This window comes from Canis lupus, chromosome 18, assembly GCF_048164855.1.
Source record: "Canis lupus baileyi chromosome 18, mCanLup2.hap1, whole genome shotgun sequence".
In the NCBI taxonomy this organism is placed as follows: Eukaryota; Metazoa; Chordata; class Mammalia; order Carnivora; family Canidae; genus Canis; species Canis lupus.
Genome location: NC_132855.1, coordinates 986219 through 1009577, shown reverse-complemented (window position 1 = coordinate 1009577; position 23359 = coordinate 986219). Strand labels below are relative to the sequence as shown.

Here is a 23359-nt window from a genome sequence, read left to right as displayed (position 1 = left end):
TAAAATAAATAAATAATAAAATAATTAAAAATTTTTTTAAAAAACTGCCCTTCTTCCACAACCCATCTCCCAGTTGAGTACAGCCTACAAGGTGAGGCATCTAAGGGTTGGAATCTGCATGCAGGCTTTCTACCCGATGTTTTCAGACGTCGGAGCAGATGCCTGGATCTTTGCATCGCCTTCATAAAAATGGAGGAATTGAATGTTTTAAACTAGTACGTCAAGGTAAGGAAGTGACATATTATCCTCCATCTCTCACCAACCACAGCCTTGCAGTCTCACCTGTCATGAATAATATGCTGGTCCGCATCATACATGCAAAAGGGATGTTCTATTGTCGTACATTCGGTCATGAACTCTATAGAGCCTCCCGTGTCAGCCGAAATGTCGCATATCGCCACAAGCCTGAAAATGACACTCGGGTGAGAGCTTGGAACTTCTCAACAAGATTGAAAATGAGTAAAAATGAAAGGTACTTGAACAACTTTTAGCAGGGGGTGCCCAATATTTCCTGGGCTCGTCAGCTCTTTTTCCTACAGTTCACTGTTGGGACGCTGTGTTCTTCTAGGGTATGGACAATCTTCCCAATACAAGTTTTAGTCTCCACACACAAAAATAAGAAGGAAAAGAACAGCAGGAGAAAAATAGGAAATCCCTATTTTCCTAAGGAAAACAAGGAAGTAGAAAACCCCTTCCCTAGAGAAATCATAAGAAACAGTCTAGTTAACGTTAACCTGTTTAGCCAATTCTGAATAACTTATGAAGGTTTGACTACACCACCCCCACCCTGCTTAGAGGCACAAGGTTTATTCTGAGGGGACTTTGTATGATCAATGACGACAGGACACACAGATACCTTGTCCTCCATGGAAGGTGAGGCCAGTGCGCCCCACCAGAAGGTTTGGAATTGTAGTTCACTCTTTGTGCAGTGGGGACAGGCCTGGGCTTGTCTAGCCACCACATAATTCTACATGTTAATAGAGGGAAATCTCTAGAATTATGAACAGGAATTTCAGCCCAGCTTTTGAAATCCTTTACGGGATGACCAAGAATTCCCTACCCAATCTCCAACTACCACTTGCCTTTATAAACTCTGCACTAAAAAATAAAATAAAATAAACTCTGCACTAGCGCTAGACTGTTAGACTCAGTGTGTCTTAAATCATGCTTTGGTGGGTCCATATTTATCAAGCACCAATCCTATTGCTTGAAATTCTCGTTGTCTTCAGTGCTCCCTTTCAAGGCTTTGCTGAGCCCAGTATTCCCGTTTTCTTCTCAATCCTTGTACTATTTATTGCTCCTAGCATTCCCTTGGCATTTACCTCATGCCAGCTACATGCCTGAGGGTAGCAATCATATCTTTTCTCCATCTTTCAGCTTAACAGAATGCCAGGCAGATGAGGTGTTCACAAATATTTACTGATTGGTTATGTAATCCAACGTGTAATAATTATTTGAATGCAAATTGTTATGTCGGGCAATGTCCTGCGTTCTTGTAGCCAAGATAAACAGGACCCCTATCTTTAAGGAGATTAAATGTTAATGGGAGGGAGAAAAGCCATAAACACAGGAAAATAAATGATCGTGAATTTCAGGGGGAAAAATAGTGACAGACCAGAGAGAGATGGGAATGGGGATACAGAAGATCCTTCGTAGGAAGTTACCTTTAAGCTTCATGTAGGGTTAAGAGAAAAGAGTTTCAAGAAGGAAGGTTAACTGTCAAATGTTGCCGAGAGATCTGGTGAGATAAAGCAGATCGCTAGTCATTAAGCCTCAGATCCGGTGATATGTGGGTCCCCTGTGGATGACTCCCTAAAAATGGGCTCTACTGCTAAAAACCACCATCATTACTGAAGTGAAGTCCTTACTTGTGTGGTAATGCAGGGCAGCCTTCCACACCAGCAACAGAGGACTTGCCTGGCACCAAGAGACTCTGGACATCTTGGCGAGTTAGTAGACGAGGGGTGTTTTGTTCCCAGTAGATTCCATTAATCAAGCAAGTTGTATAGGGTGCAATCTGTAAAGCAGATGCCAAGTTCAACAAGACAGGCAACAGCAAATTTCAACGCAGTAGGCCGCGGGAGACCTAGCAGTAAAGTTTACGAGAAATAATTCCATGTTACTTCTAACTGACTTACTATTTGCCATGCCAGTGGCCATTCTGTGAGGCAAGGACAATACATAGCCACCCAGATTTCAGCGTAGGATTACTCCGTGATAGAGAAGTACATGAACATAAATGTGTTAGTATTTCTGTTTTCCCATATGCTGCACGGCCAAGAAAAAGGAAAGGACAGAATCAAGTGGCCCAGCTCTCTATTTCCAGCTCAACCACCAGTTGTGTGATCGACATCATGCTGCCTCAACTACCTCTGAGCTCTATTTTCCTTACCTGCCAGATGGGAATATGTACCCCATTCCTCAAAGGAATGCTGTGAAGATTAACTCAGATAATATCTGTAAGCTCCATGGACAAACGTGCTACATGCATGCATATGTGGCAACTAGATCGTTATAAATCTTAGGATGCATCCAATCACCAATATTTCTGTGATTGGGGGAAGACAAGGAATGGAAATTTACTAGAGTTTTAATTTTTCAGTCTGAAACTAGCTTCATGATCTTTGTTTCCCAAGCATCTCAAGCTACAGGCTCTACATGCTATAACAGCTAAATTTCAAACCAGGATCTACAATCTTGTTATCCAAACATATTTAAAATTATTTAAAACATTCCTTTTCATAATAATTGCAGGCACTTTTAGTTTTTTGTTTTGTTTTGTTTTGTTTTTTGTTTTTGTTTTTGTTTTGTTTTGTTTTTTTTTTTGGTTTGTTGGTTTATTTTGAGGAGGACTTTGCAGTAGCTCCTACAGAACACACAAATACATTGTTCTTCTTAGGAGATAAGGCCAGCGTGTTCCCACCAGAAGGTTCTGGATTATAGGTAACTTTTTGCACAGCGGAGATAGATCCCTGCTAATGCAGCTGTGCTATTTCACCCTAGTTCCCTACAATCAATGTCGGGCATTCCCAAACAGCTGGCTGTGGTCAGGATCGCAATCTGTGGCCATAGAAGGGATGAACCTAGATTGAGATGAAACCTCATAGACGGTGTGCTTTGCCGATAGCATTAACTAATCCAGGATAAATACAGAAAACAGTACTCCACAGGCCTGAAGTAGAAACACAGACAGTAAAGCAAAGAGCAGACCCACTCAACCCCTAAGCAAAGGCCACTCCAAACATCAATAGAAGCCAACAACTCCTAGGGCCAACCCAAAGGATTCACAAGTCCATATGAGGAGCAAACCAAAGTATGCATTTATAATCCCTCCTTGGAAGCAGCCTAACTGCAGTATATTATGAGCAACCAACCCAGAAGCTGAGGGTGATACTCACATCAGTATTAAAACGACTTATGTAGCGCTCAGGATATTTGTCATACTCTACAGGATCATACACACCATCTGTTTTCCTGACAAGATGATGATGGCGACTTAACACCGTCCCATACACTTTTCTCAGGTCTTGCAGAGGAGAAAGAAATTAGTAAAGTAGGTGACAAATGGTAAAGATTTATGGTGATAAAATATTATAACACAGAAACTGTTAAAAACAGTAAAAGATATGTACAGTCACCCCCCCCCTCCTCCTTACCCCCATTTTGGGAAACTTCTTTCAATTCATGTGGCTCTACATATTCACAAGGTAACTCATTGAAGATTTCTTGGGCTCCCTGCAAATAATACATGAGTAAAGATCTAAAAATCAATGGGACGAAAGCCAACACAGTTTCCTGCAAAGATTCCAATTCACTTTCCCCACAATTTTTAGCTCCACTTGTCCTATCGGGCAATGAGGACTGCAACACAGAAGTACAGATAAGCCTCTTGCACGTTCTACAAACCAGCTTTTATTCAAGTATGAACAGCATTCATTGGAAGGAACTTTATTTATTTATTTTTTTTACTTAGTTACTCGGAGTAGACACAGGAGTGTTTAGAAATGGGAGCACAATAAAATATTTCTATTTACTTTTTGTTCTGTTGCAGAATTATTTCAAGTGAGGAAACTATATTTCCTATGAGAAAAAATCAGATGCTTATCTCACAGTGTAATACAAATAGTGATGTCCTGTTTGTAAAATATTTTCATTGAAAGATCTCTTTCCCAATTACAAGTTTCACCAATCGCAAATGCCTTCTCAAAACTATCCCAGAAAGGAGAAAATATTAATTCCGGTCCTGAATTAAGCTTCCTAAAATATTTTGGGCGAAGCTCCAAATCATTTTAAAAAAAAAAAATTCACATCCTGTGCTCATGTTGAAACTTTTGGCTATCTCAGCGATAAAGGTAAAACAGATCACCCCGAGAAGAGACCTTCATACCATTAACAATGGTTTATCCCTCTAAAAAGAACAAGTGTTCAAAGACTCTGACAGCGTGGAGTCAGCTAAAAGCAAAGAAGATGAGTTTGGACCGTCCACCGCTCTATACTGTGGGAAAAGTTAGGTAGGTAGGAAAAGGACCAAAAATAGAACACCTGCTCCTCCAGAAACAGGGCTCAGAAATGACCACAAAATGCTCACTTATCCTGGGGTTAGTTTCAGAGTTTCGACTGCTTCACAGAAAGAAGAATTTCTCAGAAGTATCTAAGTTACCTTAGAGACGTTACCGGTCCCTGTGAACACAAATGTTAAAGGCCCTATGGATTTTGGCATCAAACCCAGAGATATTTCGTAGCCAGCGTCACGGACGGCCTGCACAGCCTGACTGCTGTTCCTGTAGTTATGAGCCATGCCGATGTGCTGGAAGCAAGCACACACGAATTCCAGTTAGCCTACAGCCTGAGACATCTTCCTGATACGCATTTTCAAAAGAAATAAACAAAATACACATCTCACCATGAAAGGTGTGTGATGTCCCAAAGCAAGGAGCCTCAGCCCCATTCCGTGTAAAATGTTGATCATCCCTGTTGCAGAATCAGACCAACAGAAGAGCCGTTATCAGGAGCCGAAGCCGTTCTCTCCGACCATCCTCCAACCTGCTCGGTGCGCTGATGAAGCACAGACCACAGCATCCCAAATTTGGAAGGGGGCCGGGGGTCACCATATCCATCCCCTCAATTTCCTGCCGTCCAAAGCGCTAACCCAGCTGCATCCCTACCTGTCCCTTCCACTTCCGATCCTGCCAGAATGGAAAGAGGGTCCTTTTTCTCTCCTGTGCTTATCCTCTCCGCCTCCGCTCCGGATCCCATCCCCTCCCATGCGTTCTCTAAGGAATTCACTCCTGAAATTAGTCCTTTCGCTATCCCTCCCTATAGGCTCACTCTTCTCAACATTCAAAAACACTTGCATTTCTCTCCAATTAAAACGAAGAAACAAACAAACACAAGGTCAGCATTGACCTTCTGGCTGCCCTCAGCAAATTCAGTGAACAAGTGTCAGATCTCGACTTACCTGTCAGAGACTTGCCACTGTGAAATCCCTCACTTAGAGCCCTTTCTTCCCTCCGCATCCCCGACTTGAAAATTTTCATCCCACATTTCTATAGGTCCCTCTTTCCAAGTCCATTTCTTTTAAATTAGTGTCCTCTGCCCTCTCCTCAAGCATTAATCAGCTTCAGGATTCTGACCAGGGCCCTATTCTCTTCAATCTCTACTATTTTTTCCTTAGCTAATTTTATCGAGTCCTAATTTTCAAGTATTCTGTATATGCTGATGACCCCAAGTCTGTATCTCTAACACTGATATTGTATTTCAAGACCTGACCAACTACCTCATGGATTTCTCGATTTGGACTCAAATAGTGAAAACTCAGCATACCCATAGCAAAGACCTCAGCATCCATTCTCCTCTTCCTCTTTTTAGGAACAGAACTTCCCTTCCAAATGTTCTTTGATCTTTTTTCTGAAGTCAACTTTTAAAAGAGTAGTTTATATTCAATACAACGCACCGATTTAAAATGTACCATTTGATAACTGTGAACACACGTACCCATCCATATTACCACCGACAAAATCGAGATACGGAATAGTTCCATCCCCCGAGTCAACCCTCCCCAATCCTTTGTTCCAGAAAACTGCTGATCTTATTTCTCTCTGTAGAGAGTCGTTAATTCTACAGTTTTATGTAAATGAAATTGTAACTATATACTCTCCTAGACGTGTCTGCTTTTACTCAGCTTGTTTTTCAGATTCATACATAATTCAGTGTATTAATAGTCTACTTTTTATTGACAAGGAGTTTCCATTTTATAGGTATATCACAATTTATCCATTCCTTTGCTGATGGACATTTGGATTATTTCTAGGCTATTATGAATGAAGCTACTAGAAGTAAGTCTTTATAAGAAAATAATTCATTTCTCTTGATAAATCCCTATGAGTAGAATTTCTTGTATAGATTGATATTCAAGTTTTTTTATTTCTTCCTGAGTTGGTTTTGATAATTTTGTCCTTCAAGGATTTGTCTATTTGATCAATATTGTCAAATTTATTGGCCTATTCATAGTATTTTCTTACCCTTGTAATGTCTACATGATCGATGTTGAAGAACACTCTTGTATTCCTAATATTGGTAAATTGTGGCTTCTCTCTTTTTTTAAATCAGTTTAACAGGAAGCTTATCAATTTTATTGATTTGTTTAAAAAGAACTAGCTTCTGACTTCATTTTCCTCTTATTGTTCTTTTCCTTGTATTTGCTTTAATTACTTCTTCTTTCCCTTATAAGATGGAAGTTTAGGTCACTAATTTGGACTTTCTTCTTTTCTAATAAAAGCATTAAATGCTATAATTTGCTTCTAAGCACCACTTTATCTCTACCCCATAAATTTTGGTATGCTGTTTTAAATTTTCATTCAATTCAAAGTATTTTCTGATTTTCCCTGTGATTTCTTCTTGACTTATGGGTTATTCAAAAATACACCGTTTATCTTCCAAATATCAGAAATTTTCTAGATATCTTTCTACTATTATTTCAACATCAGCTTTATTATAGTTAGAGCACATACTCTGTGATTTCAAACATTTCATGTTTATTAAGAACTGTACTGTCACCCAGCATATGAGCCCTCTGGGTGAATGCTCAACAACCGTCAGTTATGTCAGGGTGGCTGATGGGGTCTTACTGTTCTATATCCCCACAAATTTTCTACTTGTTTTAACAATAAGAGACCTTCAAGTAATTGAACCTAATACAGAGTTATAACATAAAGTGATGTTTCTTCAACTAAAGAAGGTTCAAAATATTAATTGGGACAAAAATCAAGTGGAGTTTCCCCCCAACTCCAGCTCTTATCCTTTCTAGACCACTCCTCTCTTGGTTTCTGCCCTTGCATCTTCTCCCTTTCTTTCCCCCTTTCTTCTTCTCCACAATTTCTCATCACCAAACTGACCTCTCCTAGTCTTCCAAACAGAACTATCTAAAAAGTCAGATCCTATTCATAGTTACTCTCCTTGTCCTTGCTTTCTTTTTCTTTTTAACTTTTGTGATAAAGATATGTGATGATTTGCCTTGTTATTTTATTCTCCCAATATTCATCACCCTTAGTCACACCCCCGTGTTTATTTGTATTAGTGGAAATGAACACTTCCATGCCCTTGCCACAGAAAGAAAGAAAGCACAGTCACTTCCCAGGCAAATTCAGAAAGTGGGTGACATAAAAGCCCTGGCATACCTACCTGCCACACCTGCCCACTGTCCAAATGCCACTACCCGTGTTCCTCTATGATCCACCATTTTCTCATAATCAATAAGCCGGATTTCCTGAGGAAAGGATAAAAATATTCACCCAGACCCATTAAGCTTAATCTCAATGAGTAAAAGCACATATATGAGCAAATAAATATTCCACATTTCTTTCTCCTATAAAACATATCTTGACTCTATAAGTCACCCTCAGGTGTACCATGAAATATTTAGAAAACGCTAGATCACAAACCAACGATAGGTTTGTGGTCAGAGATGGTCCTAGCAGGGTGATAAAAGCCCCCTGATGGTAATCAATAAAATAAGAAAGGCAGGAATTCCTTTAGCTTTTAGGCCTGCACATTCTACATATATTATCTATATAGTCCCCCTCGTCCCCACATCCTTCTAGTCTCAGAGAAAACAAGTCCCTCCCGGGGCTAATCTCTGTCAGCTGGATCCCAGCCTTTCCCCCATGTCTTCCACGACCACTCGTGAACTTTATCTTTCCAGCATCACCCCTATGTACCCTGCTCCTTCCTACCTTAAAAATGACAGCACCCCCTCTAAGTCCATACATGCAACCAATCTTGTTCTGTTTCCCTTCCTCTTTCCCTCTTTTTTCTCCATCCATTTACAAAGTAGCACATGCTGCCTGCTTTTCACTTTCTCACCTTCGCTAAAACCACATTCTTCCTTTGTCTTTGGGAATCTTCCCACTCAGAAATGCCTTAGTAATTCATGCTTAAAAGCTCTTGATACACTGTAATCATAGAATGTTTTAAATAGTCATTTTATCTCCTCAAAGATCATATGATTTTTACCATGTGCTTGAATTTAAGAATGTTTAGTGTTGGGATCCCTGGGTGGCGCAGCGGTTTAGCGCCTGCCTTTGGCCCGGGGCACGATCCTGGAGACCCGGGATCGAATCCCACATCGGGCTCCTGGTGCATGGAGCCTGCTTCTCCCTCTGCCTGTGTCTCTGCCTCTCTCTCTCTCTCTCTCTCTGTGTGTGACTATCATAAATAAATAAAAATTTTTAAAAAAAAGAATGTTTAGTGTTCATCCACCTGCAAGTCATCGGTTACAAAAAGCTGCCATGTTGGTTGTTTTTATTAATTCTCTTGTCACGAACAGAAGTTCGTATCATAACAACAACAACAAAATGTTTCTAAAGTACTTTTTTAAGGAGTCTATCTGCTTAAGGTGAAACCTTTTTCTTATAATATTATTTCCATTATTTACTTTTTGAATTTGTTCTTCAAAATCACTAGAAATTCACTAGCCCGGGTCTAGCCTATTTGAAGTGGGTGGGAATGTATTCCATAGGCTACACAAACACATTTCCCTCCATTGCTTTCAGTGTTTGTGAGGTCTCCTGTCCGCTCCCTGTTCTCAGATTCTAGTCTAGTTTCTAATGCCCTAATCTAACACCCTACCCGGTTTGGAGCCTGGCCTTCTCTATCCACACTCACTGTCTACCCTCAGCCCGTCTCATGGCCGTAGGAGCCACCAAGTCTCTGACAACTACAAATACCTATCGGGAGAAGCCGCCCTCCTGAGCTACAAACTCATACCAACGGCTCGCTCCTTAAAATCTAATGTTTAAAGTCTAAAATCTCCTTAGATGTCTAAGGGACAAATTAAACTCAACAAGCCCTGAACTTGACGCCTGAGGCTCCCGCCCAAGCCTGCTCCCTCTCGCAGCACCATCATCTCAGTCCGTGGCAACTCCTTCGAACTGCTCAAGCTGAAACCTTGGACCCCTCTCATTTCGCTCTTTCTCCCATATTCCACATTCGTCTCACCAGCGACTTCTGCAGGGTCTGACCTCTAAATGACACCCAATATCGGGTCTTATCTCACCACCTCTACTTCCACCACCCTCGTGTGAGCCACTGTCCTCTGTAACCCGGTGTCCCTGCGAGTCTGGACTAACATCACATCAATTTGCTCTTCCCATCTCCAATATCACCCACACAGTGGGCTGAATAAGCACCTTAGAACACGATGGACTCGAACCCTCCACTCAACTAGACTGCACGACTTTGTGCAGCAATGCTCTCTCCTTGGAAGACTCTTCCCCAACAGATATGACTTGATCCTCCACATCTTTCAAATTTTTGCTCAGTGCCAAATTTGTGCTGAGTCTCTCCCCGGTCATCCTATTTAAACTATTGTCACACCCTCCCCAGAGTACCCAGAGCCCCCCTTCGCCTCCTGGGTCCTATTTATCACCATCACACGTATCTCTAAATGACAGGTGGGCTATCTGATTTATATATTTATCATCTGTCTCCTCCCACTGGAATGTAAGCCCTGCGAAGACAGGGGTACCTTACTGCCACTGCAGTGAAGAGTGTCCGACACACGGCAGACACTCGCTTAATATTTATCGAATGAATACTCTGCATTTTAATCAGCTGATAGTTTTTCCATAGTACTTATACCTCAAAAATTATTTCTTCCTTTATGAATGTTAATAAATGTAAAAGGAATTCCCAGTCTGGTTCTGGCATGACAGAACTGTGCAGCCTCAGCCAAGTCACTTTGCCTCTCTGGGCTCCATCTGAAAAATGAGGGAGGTGGAATATATGATCCCGGAGGCTCTTTTTAGCTCTAAATTCCACTTTGTAATATCTGACCAATTGACCTAATAAAGCGCTAATCATGTAGGGGGAACACTTCTAACATTCTTTCTTTTCAGTACAAAAGCGATGCAGTGTTTGGTTTCTCTTCTTACAAACTCCAAACCTGTAGAGCAGAGGAGCCCTAAGAGCAGCAGACTATTCGAGCACCACCTTTCCTAGTGAGGTGAATAACAGGATGTGTTTCCTAGATGCTGAAAGAAAACTAAAACTCTACTAGGCAAAAGGCAATATTGTTTCTATGTTAATATTAATGATTACTGGTCACTAATTACCTGTCTCAGAATCTCATCCAGTAAGCCCATATTGGCCTCCTGCGCCTTTATTGTGTGGGAGAAGAAGGCGTAAGTCTTCTTAGACATTAATTTTTCCTCTGGGGGTCTTTTAACTCCCAAAATTAGGCAAGCTTCAGAAATATCCTCCTGAAGAATGCCACCAGCTTTGACATATTCCTGGGAATGCAATTTTGGTTAAAAGTTATTTCCCTAATTTGCTATATTCATACTTTCTTTAATAAATAAGTGTAACAATTAAAGGCACAATCTTTTGAAGGCATAAAATCTGTATGGGTTAGAGTGACTGATAGAATAAATACTTCTGGTATTTTTAGTTTCTAGCTAAAGATCAATTTAATATTTGACTTTTGTAGAAAAAAAAAAAAAACCCAGTGAGAAAATTCACCACCTACTCTTATTTAAGACCAGTTAATAGTTTGATCATAACCACTAGTTCATATCACTTAAAAATATTTGTGAAATGTATATTTTATTTTGTATGAACAATGCACTGAAATGCTAAATGCAAGCTAGTAATTTATTACTCAGGTATATTTTTAAAAGAAATATATATCTGCAATATTTATTTTTTTTCCCTTTTTTGGGGGGGGTCAATTAGTATTTGTTATTGCCCCATTCCATCCAGTAGACTGTGCTAGAGATGAGATGGTAAGACACACACACAAAAAAACAGACATTTGTCCTATAAAGCAGCTCACAAAATACAGTAAAAAGTCAGGAGCACAGTAAATGAGGCTGAATTCAAAAGAATTCTGAATAGCAGAATCTAAGTGATACATTAGTCCAATGGATATTGAGACAATTCCTGGGTGAGATTATGAAGGAAATATGAAACTTTAAAGTAATCTAAAAGGCTAGGTAGGATCTGGAGAGACAGAGGTGAGAAATGCAAGGTGGTAATATCAGTAAAAAGTATTGATGAAATATATACAAATATGGAGACAGGAAAATAAGGACATGTTTGGGCACAATGGATAAATCAATTTGGAAAAGTAGACTAAATATTATCATGGTGAATATGATCTTTGTTGGACAAAAAATAAAAATCATCATCAACATTGATTAATAAATTAGTACTTACCTTACTGAGCTCTTTGCAGGAATTATTTCATTTAATTTTCATAAAACTCCCATGAGGTAGGTACTGTTATTATGGCCATTTTATCAATGGGAAACGTGAGGCTTACACATTTATCTGAGATTGAATAGCTAGTACATGAAGACAATAGAAGTTATTCCAGATATCTGAATAAAGGGTTAGCATGATCCAGGGGGAATTAAAAGAGCATCAAAAGTGGCAGTTGAATAAAAGGAAGATGGCTCCAGGGAGGAACCTACTTTAAAGGAAACCACAGATGGATAGACGCTACAAGGATGAACGTACGATTTACAGCTGGTTTCTTTAAAAGCAATCTATTGGCTCATCTGTAGTAGATGGGTTTAAATAAATCACGAATCATGGAGTAATTACGACAGAATGATTCAAACGCAGCCATTAAATAGAAATGAAGCAGAGCTCCATGAACAGGCAAGGAGTGAGTGGCAGGATACGTTGTTGACTAAAGAAACAAGGTACCATGAAGTATGCATAGTAGACAGCCTTCCATGTCAGACTAAGGGGGAACCAAAAATACACATATACATGCTCCTTTTTGCAAGAAGAAATATAGGAATAACAGATCAGAAACTAATGATGATAGTAACCCAGGGAGTGGGTGGGAACAGTATGTAACGGATTAAGATGAGAGGAAGACTTCTCTGCATTACATCATTCTACAGTTTTAGTCTTTGAAACTTGTAAATATTTCACTTATTTAAAAAATATAATTAAATCAAAAAGGATTTAAAAGCAAACTTTAAAATGTATAGAAAAATGTAGATAAATCCAACTGTATATCACATTGACAATTTAACTACATAGAAAGAATGACTCAAATAACTTGAATACAGCACTCTGGACATTCTTTGTGAGATATATTCTAAGAGCAAAAAACCTTTTAACTCAAAAATATTAAACCCCATTTAATAGGCTTATTTTTTATTGAAGTATAATTGACATAGACTACATTAGTTTCACGCGTACAACACAATCATCGGTATTTGTATTTATTGCAAAATGATCATCACAATAAATCTAGTTAACATCCATCTCCATGCATAATTATGTGAGAACTTTTAAGACCTACTCTCTGCGTTAATAGGTTTGCTTTAGTTGTAATATTAGTATCGTGATTCCAAAACTAACTTTATGTGTAATACAGGATAAAGCAGAAAACATGCATTATTATTATAAAGAATTAAAATTTTCACTGCTGGATAAAATAGATACAAATATAAAATTTTTAAGGTAATGAAAACCTGCAATGTTAAAAATCTTCATTGAAATAGTATTAACTCATGATTTAATAAAATTAAATAATCTATATTATACACATGTGTAATCTGTGCATTTCTTAGCTCTATTCACTGAAAGTGCTAAGGGCAACCAGTAAAAATAAGCACACCTAACACAGATATCCAATCTTGGGTTCTATGAACTAAAAGAAATCAGGCCTCCCTGATGAAATGGCTCATCCCAGGGGCAGGGCGAAAAAAGCAGGAGGTAAGACTAAGACCATTTGTTGTTGCAGGAAACAAGAAAGCTGAAAAATAAATGGATTCATGTCCAAAGGACATAGGGGCACCCTTAAAGGAACCATCTATCTCAAATTTGGGATAATTGGGATATTTAAAACATAGTTAATAAATCATCATACATTAAATGAAAAATGCCCATGCATCCGTAATGATTGATACTCGAAAGAGCAAGAGAGAAAAGAGAAACTAAGGGAAGTCTCTTTTCTATAGAAGAATATGAGCCAATAAACTTAGAAGACTGATAAAATCAGAAAATTATCACAAGCTTCCACACACACACAAAAATGATTCAGGCAAAGATTATCAGTATATGCTAACACCTTCAGCAGCAGGTAGTTGAGAAACAAGATTCACGGGTCTCAAAACATCATCCCGCAGACGACTCTGTAGCTACAAAGGTTAAAGGTGCTTGGACAGTCGAGAGACCCGGTGGCAAGGTCTCAGCCAAGATGCTGCGAACTCCTGCCCTCGGGACAGCCTGACGCTTCGCGGGAAGAGTACGCACCACGCCTATAATATCTAAGTCAACAGTGTTGTTGTTTTTTTAAAGATTTTATTTATTTATTCATGACAGACAGAGAGAGAGAGAGCCAGAGGCACAGGCAGAGGGAGAAGCAGGCTCCGTGGAAGGAGCCTGATGTGGGACTCGATCCTGGGACTCCAGGATCCAGGCAGGCGCCAAACCGCTGAGCCACCCAGGATCCCCGTCAACAGTGTTTTAACCCGAATCTAATCACAAGGCCCAGAACAACAGCACCCAGAAGCAGGCCATCCATTACAAGTCAGCTAGTCCGGACTCTTCAAAAAGAGCCAGTGTCCTAGAAACAAACAAATCAGAAGGGTGGGCTGTTCTGGATTAGAGAGACATAACAATAAATGCAACAGGCCTTAATTAATTAAGCCTCAATTAAAATTAAAGACCATAACATGACCCTGGGATCCCGGGATCGAGTCCTGCATCGGGCTCCCTGCATGGAGCCTGCTTCTCCCTCTGCCTGTGTCTCGGCCTCTCTCTCTCTCTCTCTGTGTCTCTCATGAATAAATAAATTAAATCTTAAAAAAAAAAAAAAAAGGCCATAAAGACATTTGAGACCATGGGATTTTGAAATGGATGATGTGAGATGATATTATGGAATTATTAATTTTTTAGGTATGAGAGTTACGTAGGAAAGTGATTTACCCCCAGGAAATGCAGAAGGGTCTTGTCGCCGCAGTCCCAGGACAGGGCGGCACAGGGAGATGGTGACTGAGGGACATGCCCTCCTTCTGAAGGGAATCCCTCCATCCCTCAGCTGGAGAAAGCAGGGCAGTGGGGGAAAATAAGACTCGATGGACTAAATTCTAGGCTCAAATAAAAATTCCAACTAGAAATCTCATCGTAATCACAAGAAAGGAGTGTTGTCATGTGGTGTTTAAGTGACATTAGGAAACACTTCATTTTTACTCAGAGGCCCCTTGACTTCCATACGCGGGTCATTTTAGCTGCACATATTTAGAAACGATTAGAAACATGTACCTTATCGTGAATGGCCCGCCGGTTGGAAGGCTGTATTAGGACTTTGTATCCCAGGTTGGTGATCCCCTTGATGTGCCGCGGAGCCAGGGGCGCCCTCCGCTCCCAGGCGTTCACGTCCTCCCGCCTCAGGGCCATCACGGCCTTGTGGTGAAGGCCCCGCCGGCCCAGGCTGCTCCCCGGCGCTCGCAGCATCTCGGCCTGGGGACCGCAAAGACAGGGTAAGGGGACAGCTGGGCTGGGGGCGGCCGGGCTCTGCTGTGAAAGCCAGAGAAAGGGGAGGGAGACCTTCCAGGGTCAAAGTGCTCCTTTAGCTAAGAAGCCAGGTGCCTCTGCTCCTCAAAGGTGTGCTCAGGACAAAAGCTTTGGGCAGGTGTCCCCCCCACCCCACCCCCAGGGCACCTACAGGCCCGGATTCAGGCCCATTGTGCCGGCCTCAAGGCTGTGACCTTCAGTCCTGGCCGAGACCCTGGACAATCCAGCCGCCACCTCTGCCAGGTTGCACCTTGGACCGGTCCCCGAACTAGTGCCACTGTGAGGGGGGGCCCTGGGTAGTGACCTGCTCCTGGCAGCCCAGCGAGGCCCAGGCCAGCAAGGACGGCCGGGCTCCTTGACAGCACAGGGCCAGTTTCTAGTAATTCCTCGTGCCCCAATCTGTCCAGGCAGATGGGAAATTTAAGAGAACAAAACAAACAGGCTCCTCCAGGACAGGGGTTGGAAGGGGAGAAGCCCTGGCCTGCGCCCCCCGCCCCCCACCCCTTCGCAGCTACCGACGTCCCCGGGTCAGGGTTTCCTCTCCATCATCCACTTCCTCCTGCTGTTACATTAAACCCAGACCTGTCTCCACCAGTTTTCTGACTGCGATTCCGGCTTCGGGATTCCGGATTGCGAAACATGGCTCATTTGTCCCAACAAGCAGTAGCTACAAGAGGCTTTCTGTGCGTCGGCCGCTAAAGCCCTGCGGCCCCCCTCGGACCTTGCCCTCAGAGGTCACCTCACGGATGATTCGGGGATCGTTGGATGCCAAACCTTCGTTGCTTATGTTTAAGGTCGGCATCAAAATATAGGGACTAAATGCTTTCACGTGTTCTCGAAATTTCCTACTAGTCCCGGCTAACACACACCAAAGTCCTTATGAAGCACGTTTCTGTTATGCCAGACCGCGGTCTCCAAATCAGACCCACTTCACAGACGGGGAAGTTGTGTCTGAACAATGGCACACGCATCTCCTGGGAGCAAGTACTTGCCACTTGGATACAAAACTTTCAGGTCAACTCACAACAGCGACAGGCTCACCGAACAAAGCAAACAGTGAGGAAATCAGCTGCAAAGGCTTTAGAGCATTTTCTATATTCCTCAGCCAGTAGAAACGACAAATACCCACCATGTGCTTCGACGTGGATGGACCTGGAGGTATGATGCTGAGTGACATAAGTCAATAGGAGAAGGACAAACATTATATGTTCTCATTCATTTGGGGAATCTAGATAATAGTGAAAGGGAATATAAGGGAAGGGAGAAGAAATGAGTGGGAAATATCAGAAAGGGAGACAGAACATGAGAGACTCCTAACTCTGGGAAAAGAACTAGGGGTGGTGGAAGGGGAGGTGGGCGGGGGGTGGGGGTGACTGGGTGACGGGCACTGAGGGGGGCACTTGACGGGACGAGCACTGGGTGTTATCCTGTATGTTGGCAAATTGGACACCAATAAAAAATAAATTTATTATTAAAAAATAAATAAATAAATAAATAAATAAAATAAAATAAAACAAAAATAAAAAGGCTTTAGAAAGAAGAGGGCCAGTGAGAGAAGCAATGCACATGCCGATGAACACGCCCACGACAGCCGAAAGGCTCGGGCCGCTCTCACTTGGGGCAAAAGGCTCAGAGCAGTATTTTCAGTAAAAGGTTGCTACATACTCTCTAAGTTTTGGGATATCTATCTATCCAGTGTTTTTTTTTGTTTTTTTTTTTTGAAAGAGCGAGAGAGTACATGTGGGAGCGGCGGGGAAGAGCAGAGGAAGAGAGTGCAGAGGAGGCCCCACGCTCAGGCCCCACAGAGGGACAGACAGAGGGACTGAGCTCCCCACAGGGCGACGAAGAAATAGTCGGGTGCTCAACCAGATGAGCCAGCCATGCACTGCCATATGGTTTTGTTTTGAAAAGAGATTATAGGGGATCCCTGGGTGGCTCAGTGTTGAGCACCTGACGCTTGATTTCTGCTCAGGTGGTGACCCCAGGGTCCTGGGATCAAGTCCCACGTTGGGCTCCCTGCATGGAGCCTGCTTCTCTCTGCCTGTGTCTCTGCCTCTCTCTCTCTCTCTCTCTCTCTCTCTCTCTCTGTCCCCCATGTCTCTCATGAATAAATAAAATCTAAAAATTATAAATAAATAAATAAATAAATAAATAAATAAATAAATAAATAAATAAATATAGATTACGGTAGGCCCAAACCCAAGCCCAGGCTCCTTGCACTTAATTCTTCCAAACCACAGGAAAAACTACAACCTCCCATAGGACTTAAGTCCCTATGGTTCTTAAATGAAACCGATTCCAAAAATAAGTGAGTTATTCTGGACACACAGATGAGCCCAGAGAAGGTGCTGCCTTCCCCGCGGGGCTCTCTGTCACATACCACCAGGGACCAAGGGACCCTGCATCCTCTATTCTTAGAAGCAATTCTCGGAGTCAGTGTGAGGGAACATGTTCCGGTAAGGTCGTGTCCCTGCAGCCCAAACTTGATTTAGAATCTTTTTCTTTTTTTTTAAAGGTTTTATGTACTTATTCCTGAAAGACCCAGAGAGAGGCAGAGACACCTGCAGAGGGAGACGCAGGCTCCCTGCAGGGAGCCCGATGCGGGACTCGATCCCGGGACCTCGGGGTCATGCTCTGGGCTGAAGGCGGCCCCTGCACCGCTGGGCCCCCAGGTGCCCCTTGATCTAGAATGCCAGCCTCACCCCACTCAGTGGCCATCCCCCCTCCTCTCTGCGCCCCTCCCCGGTCTGGAGCAGAGGGTGGGGGGGTGGGAGGAGGCACAGACGTGCCCACGTGTAACACACGTATGTATTCGCAAAGGCAGGCTTTGTACGGAGACCAGACCAGACGAGAAGAGTAGCTGGGCGTGATCCTCTGAAGTTTCTTAGGGAAGCTGCTTTCACTTTCACTTTTTGTAGGAAAGTGTCAGCTGTAACACAATATAGTGCCACAGTAACCAGTGATTCAGCAGTATATGTCAAGCACTATGCTGAGCGCCTTACAGGCATGATTTCCTTTTCTCCGCGCAAAAATCTTAGGAAGCAGATACTGTTACCTATCTTCATTTTACGGATGAAAGCACTGAACTGGAATCTGACTAGAGCTGTTGCTTCTGAGCAGAAGCAGGACCCCCAGGTTAATATTTAACACCCGGGATTTCCTCTTGGCCAAAGCCCACCGACGCACACCGCACACCGTGTAGACCTGAGCCAAGCCACCGCTGCTCATTCCAGAAACAAATCAGAGCCGTACGGCAGGAAAGGGTCGGTTCTCTCCCGGCATGGGGAGCTGCTACCCGTCTTTTTCCTACGTGCTACCGAAGATCCTTCCTGAGTCACTGCCAGGGTAAATTCTAGGTTACTGGGTGCTTAGAAATAGAGATTTAATTATAGCAGGTATTACTGTTAATAATTCCTTGAGCCTCAAAATGTGGTCTCAACACGGAACTTTCCAGGTCCACCATTCATTTCATTCTGCGGTCATCAAGAAATTTGCAGCAGGGAGGATTTCTTTCGCGCTCCTAGATAGGGCACCGCAGGTGCCTGGTATTTCATGGAAATGCCCAGGTGAGCTGTTTGGGATTTCCCTGTCCCCTATGGTGTGGACTTTTCCAAGAATATCAAGAAGTAAACATGAGATATGCTCCTGGCAATGCTTTCACTGAAACCAAGCAGGGAACCCCACCCCCCCACCCCCACCCCCACCCCCACCCCGGGCTTATCTACTGGCTCTAGGGAGATCACTTGACAGTGCCATGTGCTGATGACAGCCTGGGGGAAGAGCAAGGAGGATGTGGGAAAGCAAGAAAAGGAGATGAAGAGATAAAGAAAGAGGGAAAACAAGGAGGAGGAGCAGAAGAGAAGGGTCAGTCACACAAGCCAGCCGAAGGCAGTAAGACCCTTCCTCTGACAATTTCTAAAGTCTTTTTCCTTCAACACATGAAAAAGGTCAAGGTACCAAATAGCATAAGAATGAAATTTAAAAGATTCTTCAGGACCTTGAAATGACTCTAAAAAGTCATGGGAGTATTATAGGGAATCGCACAGACATGCACGGAGATGGGAGGGCAATGGTGGGGGGGGGGGAGTAGCAATAGAACATTCGCCAGGACACCGCCTCACCTCCCTGTGCATCTTTCACTGGGGAAAGAACTCGTGACGTACAATGATCTATCTTTGCAATGTACAGTGAGGACGGGGCAGGGGCAGAGGGAGGACATCCTCAAATACAAATTCCTGGTATTTTCTATCCTTTTCAAGAGAAGTGGAAGGGAAGATGGCCATTAGAGATAAAGAGGATAGACAGAGCCAGGCAGGCGGAACAACCCAGAATTCCATACATACCCCACCGTTTTCTTTCAGTTACTGTGAAGTAGACCCTGGCTACCGAGGACATTAGCACCCTTAATCACAGGAGGGAACCAAGCTGGGGTGCGGGGTGTTCAGAGAAGATCACAGCTGACAGCTGCAGAGGACGCAGCTCCGGGCCAGGAGTCTCGGCCCGCACCACGTAGTTGGCATCCAGACCAAAATAATCCTGGAGAGGCCCAAGAGGGTTCCAACTGGTAGAACACCTGGTGATGGCCTAGACTCCTCCCCACGCCTCCCCACCCCAAGGCTTGCTAGAACGCGGCTTGGGCAGGCAGCAACACTACCCTCCGGACGTCCACCTCCTGTGGCATCAGTACGGTTTTTAATGCGTCCACTCCCTGTAGAACAGTTAACCATATGTTAAAACACAAACAGACAAACAAACAATAGACTGGCGGCAGGGGAATCCACTAATATTAATTAATCTGGTCTAAGAATATTCATGTTTCCAAGCAGCTACTCAACGTCATCCAAAGATCTAAGACGCAGGACTCTTCTTTCTGGTCTGTGGCCCACAGATTTAGTATCATGGAGATGGAATGCAAAGTCAGTTTTAAGCCGGACTGTGATCCAAAACGTTCATCTGCTTATGTGTCTGCCCCTTCGCTAAACCATAAATGCTTACTCTGTGACCTTGGTGCAGAACTTGACCTGTTCGCGCCTCATTTGCAAAATGGATTCATATTAATGTCTCCCTTTCAGGGCTACTGGGAGGTTCATCTGCGCTAGTATGCACAGAGTGCGGAGCACCTTCCTGCACGCCGGCCGTTAACGCTCAATGCATGTGAAGAACACACAACGGCCCCAAGCCTGGCCTGTCCTCAAAGGGGAGCACAGCCACACCACTAACAGAAAACACTGCCCTCCCTTCCTCTTCCTCACACTGTGGTGAGGCCTTCACAATGGCTCCGCCTTGACCCTCCCTCCCGCTTTTCATTTTTCCTTTTTTTTTTTTTTTTTTTCCGCTTTTCATTTTTCAAGGGAAACAAAATGAAGCCCAGTAACCCCTCTCCTCAACGTCACCCTCCAGGCCTGGGTGTTCAATATAAATAACTTAGCATTTAATACTGCATTTCATTACATTTGTGATACAACTTTCACATCTCCCTGAAATAGGGATGTATTTTACAATCCATGGCATCTTAGATTGGATGAAAACAGTAATAATGTTACTTTCCATGCCAAATGTCCAGTTTCCTAATTCCACAGAATTCTTTGGTCATCTCACTAAAGACACTTGCCACTGTTGGCAACGTTGTTTCTGTGAGATAATTAATAAAAGAATATTTGGGGGGACCCCTGGGTGGCTCAGTGGTTTAGCACCTGCCTTTGACCCAGGGTGTGATCCTGGAGTCCCAGATCTAGATGCATGTTGGGCTCCCTGCACGGAGCCTGCTTCTCCCTCTGCCTGGGTCTCTGCCTGTCTCTCTGTCTTTCATGAATAAATAAAAATCTTAAAAAAAAAAAAAAGAATATTTGGAAAATGGAAACTTTTCTGTTAGAGGGGCGCTGCAAACATACCAAAGATCACTTACAAATTCCTGAGCCAAGGTCTGTTAAGGCTTAAAAGCTTGCAGGTACAGGTACGGGGAGGGGAGGAGGACAAGGAGAGGGGAGGGGAGAGGGGAGGAGAGTTCCGTTGCAAATCAATCAATCAAATTAAAGTTCTGAGGATCCTGTCACCAATACCAAGTGAGACTGGAAACCAATAAGGCTTTCTGGAGAGTGGAAAAGTCACTAGGGGAAGCTGGCCTACATCTTTGTCCTTCCTGCCTTTGCAGAACGGCCACAGGTTGACCCGGCCAGAAGGTCATCGACCCCTGCATTCACTCACCCACGGGGTAAAGGGACAGAACGCACACGCGGAGACACCCAGGCATCCAGGCTAGTCTCCTGGTGGCTTTTAGGCTTTAGGATGGAGCCCGTGAGCTCCGGCGGGGCCGCCCCTCCGCCCCCTCCGCCCCCTCCGCCCCGGCAGCGGCCCTCCTGGCTGCCCCCGCGTCGGGGACCGGCGCTGTCCTCCCGTCCTGGGCCCCAGCTCCTCCCGTCCCCGCTCCCCGACCGCGCAGCACCCCTGGGGGTCGCCCGGCCCCGTGGGGCAGGACAGGCCACCGCCTGCGAGCGCCGGAGGCCCTCCCCCACCTGCCGGGCCGCACCTGCCGGGCCCGCACCTGCCGCGGGGGGCCGAGGGCTCCCCACCTGCCGGCGAGCGCCAGGACTCGGCGTCGGCGCGGGGGGCGGGGGGCACCGAGGACCGACCCCGACACTCACCGGGTCTCCGCGCAGCTTCCGCGGCCTCCTGCAGCCCCGCCTCCGCCGCCTCCCAGGGGCCCGCCCGTCCCCCCTCCTCGCCCCTTCCCTCTCTTCCCGTCCTCCCTCCCCGTCCCGTCCTCCTTCCTCGCCCCTCTCCCTCCTCTCCCCTTCCCTCCCCTCCCCTCCCCCCTCCTCGCCCCTTCCCTCCCCTCCTGCCCCCCTCCTCGCCCCTTCCCTCCCCTCCTGCCCCCCTCCTCGCCCCTTCCCTCCCCTCCTGCCCCCCTCCTCGCCCCTTCCCTTCCCTCGGGTCCCCCCTCCTCGCCCCTTCCCTCCCCTCCGTCCCCGCTCCTCGCCCCTTCCCTCCCTCCTGCCCCCCCTCCTCGCCCCTTCCCTCCCCTCCTGCCCCCCTTCTGCCCCTTCCTCCCTCCCTGTCCCCTCCTCGCCCCTCCTTCCCTCGGGGTCCCCCCTCCTCGCCCCTTCCCTCCCCTCCTCCCTTCTCGCCCCTTCCTCCCTCCCCCTCCCTCCGCCCCTTCCCTCCCCTCCCGTCCCCCCTCCTCGCCCCTTCCCTCCCCTCCCGTCCCCCTCCTCCCCTTCCCTCCCTCCCGTCCCCCCTCCTCGCCCCTTCCCTCCCCTCCTGCCCCCCTCCTCGCCCCTTCCCTTCCTCGGGTCCCCCTCCTCGCCCCTTCCCTCCCCTCCTGCCCCCCTCCTCGCCCCTTCCCTCCCCTCCTGCCCCCCTCCCTCCTCCCTTCCCTCGGGTCCCCCTCCTCGCCCCTTCCTCCCTCCCTCCCCGCTCCTCGCCCCTTCCCTCCCCTCCTGCCCCCCCTCCTCGCCCCTTCCCTCCCCTCCTGCCCCCCTCCTCGCCCCTTCCCTCCCCTCCTGCCCCCCTCCTCGCCCCTCCCTTCCCTCGCGTCCCCCCTCCTCGCCCCTTCCCTCCCCTCCTGCCCCTTCCCTTCCCTCCTGCCCCCCTCCTCGCCCCATCCCTCCCCTCTTGTCCCCTCTCCTCGCCCCTTCCCTCTCTTCCCGTCCTCCCTCCCCGTCCCGTCCTCCTTCCTCGCCCCTCTCCCTCCTCTCCCCTTCCCTCCCCTCCCCTCCCGTCTCCCTCCTCTCCCCTTCCCTCCCCTCCCCTCCCCCCTCCTCTCCCCTTCCCTCCCCGCCCGTCCCCCCTCCTCGCCCCTTCCCTCCCCTTCCCTTCCCTCCCCTCTGCCCCCTCCTCGCCCCTTCCCTCCCCTCCTGTCCCCCCTCCTCGCCCCTTCCCTCCCCGCCCCGTCCCCTCCGGTCCCCCGCCGGAGCCCCCGCCCGCCCCGTGCCCCCGGGCCGCCCTGCTCACCTCGTCCCTCCGCGTGGCCGAGCTCCCGCCGCCCGAGCTCCCGCCGCCGCAGCTCGCGGGTCCCGCCGAGGCCGGGCCGGGGCCGGGAGAGGTGTTTGCACAACTTGGGAGGGCGTCAGGCCCCCTCCCGCCGCAGCCAATCAGCGGCCGCCCTGGGGGAACAACCTCCTCCTCCGCCAATCGGCGGCGCCGCCGGGAGCCCGGCCCCGCCCCGCCCCCGCCGCGCCCCCGCCCCCGCCCCCGCCCCCGCCGCCCGCGAGCCTCCTGCCCCGCCCCCGTGACCCGCGCGTCCTCGGCGGGGGGCGCCCGAGCTCGGGGCGCTGAGCGGCCGCACGCGGGGGACGGGGGTGGCGAGCCGTGCGGGGGCGGGGGC

The 23359-nt window shown here is 46.2% G+C and overlaps 1 protein-coding gene across 2 annotated transcripts in view; it reads right to left on the bottom strand.

The window, feature by feature from the left end:
• Positions 1-23050, bottom strand: part of AASS (aminoadipate-semialdehyde synthase) — a 50509-nt gene extending 27459 nt beyond the window's left edge. Inside the window, exons 1-10 of one of the 2 annotated variants that reach the window (XM_072783299.1) lie at positions 22987-23050; positions 14785-14982; positions 10611-10787; positions 7681-7765; positions 4904-4971; positions 4661-4807; positions 3657-3735; positions 3399-3526; positions 1869-2017; positions 283-405 (exon numbers count right to left, since the gene is read on the bottom strand). In XM_072783299.1, the coding sequence (XP_072639400.1) occupies positions 283-405; positions 1869-2017; positions 3399-3526; positions 3657-3735; positions 4661-4807; positions 4904-4971; positions 7681-7765; positions 10611-10787; positions 14785-14976 (1148 nt within the window). In that variant the 5' untranslated portion in view covers positions 14977-14982; positions 22987-23050. Of the gene's footprint in view, positions 1-282; positions 406-1868; positions 2018-3398; positions 3527-3656; positions 3736-4660; positions 4808-4903; positions 4972-5823; positions 5918-7680; positions 7766-10610; positions 10788-14784; positions 14983-22986 lie in introns of those variants that run through there. The other variant, XM_072783300.1, reaches the window with a different exon arrangement.
• Positions 23051-23359: the final 309 nt, after the last annotated feature.